The sequence below is a fragment of the Alligator sinensis genome, unplaced genomic scaffold (assembly GCF_000455745.1).
Source record: "Alligator sinensis unplaced genomic scaffold, ASM45574v1 scaffold1164_1, whole genome shotgun sequence".
NCBI classification, from domain to species: domain Eukaryota; kingdom Metazoa; phylum Chordata; order Crocodylia; family Alligatoridae; genus Alligator; species Alligator sinensis.
Window position 1 is genome coordinate 164,184 of NW_005842225.1, and position 1,330 is coordinate 165,513.

Sequence of the window (1,330 nt, forward strand, 5' to 3'; positions counted from 1 at the left end):
GGCCGTCACCGCGTGCCCCGCCACGGGGAACTCCAGCCGCAGGGTGATGGCCGCGTGCAGGTCCACGCCGGGGTTGTACTGCGTCAGCTCCACAAAGACCGCTCGGCTCCTGGGAGAGCAGAGGGGTCAGGGCACGGGGACAAGTGCGGGCTCCGTCTTCGGTGCCCCCACGTTCGTGGGGTCCCGGGAGCTGCTAGAGCAGCCCAGGCCTGGCATCTGTCTTGCTTAGGATGATGCTTTTCTAGTTCAGCCCCAAGCAGCACCTCCCTCCTGGGGCTGGATGGGTAGGTTGGCTTGAGAGGGGAGTCTCAGCGTAAGGCTCCTCCTTCCCCTTTCCCTCACCTGCAACCCCCGCAGCCAGCTCCAGGCTCTCCCCTGCCGACCCCAGCCACCACGCACCCCACACGCGGTGCCCCCGGAGCGTGGCTTACATGTTGTCGATCCAGCCGTGGTGCTGAAGAAAGTCCAGGCGGGCTCTGCTGTCCTCCAAGGTGGTGCCCAGCTCCTGGGTGTAACCTCCGCTGTCGTAGACAGAGAAGTAGCCCCAGTACCAGACCCTGCGAGGGAAGGGTGGCCAAGCGGTGAGTTTGCAGGGAGGGCTGCCAGAGAGCTCTCAACCCCCAGGACAGGAGCAGCCCCTGCTGTCTGTGCAAGAGCAAACCCTGATCCAACACCCGAGGGCTACGCCCCGCGCCCCCATCTCCCTGCAGAGCCAGGCTCCGCTTGCTCCTAACTTGCACCAAGAGTTAGAAAAGCTCTAGGCTTTGCACGGAGTTGAGGGACAGCGCCTGGCTTGGCTGACATGACAGCTGGAGACCGAGGGATCCCCCCAAATTGCCTGCAAGAACCCGGCCATGGGGTGCACTTTGTGGACGCAGCAGACACCGTGCCTCCCTGCCCTTACCCGGCCAGGTCGGGCGGTGAGTAGGACCACGTGGCTGTCAGGTTCCCAGGCCCGCTGTCCCAGCCCACAGTGTGATCGCTGGCATCGAAGCTACCGGAGCGGTACACGCATCTCTTCCTCACCGCTGCTGTGTCTGTGCCACTGAGGAACTCCTGAATGGGGTCCAGGCATTTGTCTGGAAGAGACCGGCGCAGCATGAGCCCGGGGCTTGGCATGACCCGGGACGACCACCCCGCCACGTGGTGGTGATGGCGGTTTCTTCCCCATCGTTTTCCTCGAGTCAAACCCGCCTTCCGCTCCCATCCTCGCCGCTTAGCCCTTTACCAGCATTTATGAGTAAATATGGCATTTAGACTGCCAGGGCGAGCCCCATCTTCGAGGCCCTGCGGCTCGTCAGGAAGGACCTGCTACAGCAGACTCCGCAGC

General features: G+C 63.6%; 1 protein-coding gene across 1 annotated transcript in view; it reads right to left on the minus strand.

Annotated features, from left to right (window-relative positions):
* Window positions 1–1,330, minus strand: part of PKD1 (polycystin 1, transient receptor potential channel interacting) — a 53,987-nt gene that overhangs the window by 3,068 nt on the left and 49,589 nt on the right. The window contains exons 40-42 of the mRNA XM_025208257.1: window positions 905–1,079; window positions 432–557; window positions 9–109 (exon numbers count right to left, since the gene is read on the minus strand). Coding sequence (XP_025064042.1) covers window positions 9–109; window positions 432–557; window positions 905–1,079 — 402 coding nt within the window. The remainder of the gene's footprint in view (window positions 1–8; window positions 110–431; window positions 558–904; window positions 1,080–1,330) is intronic.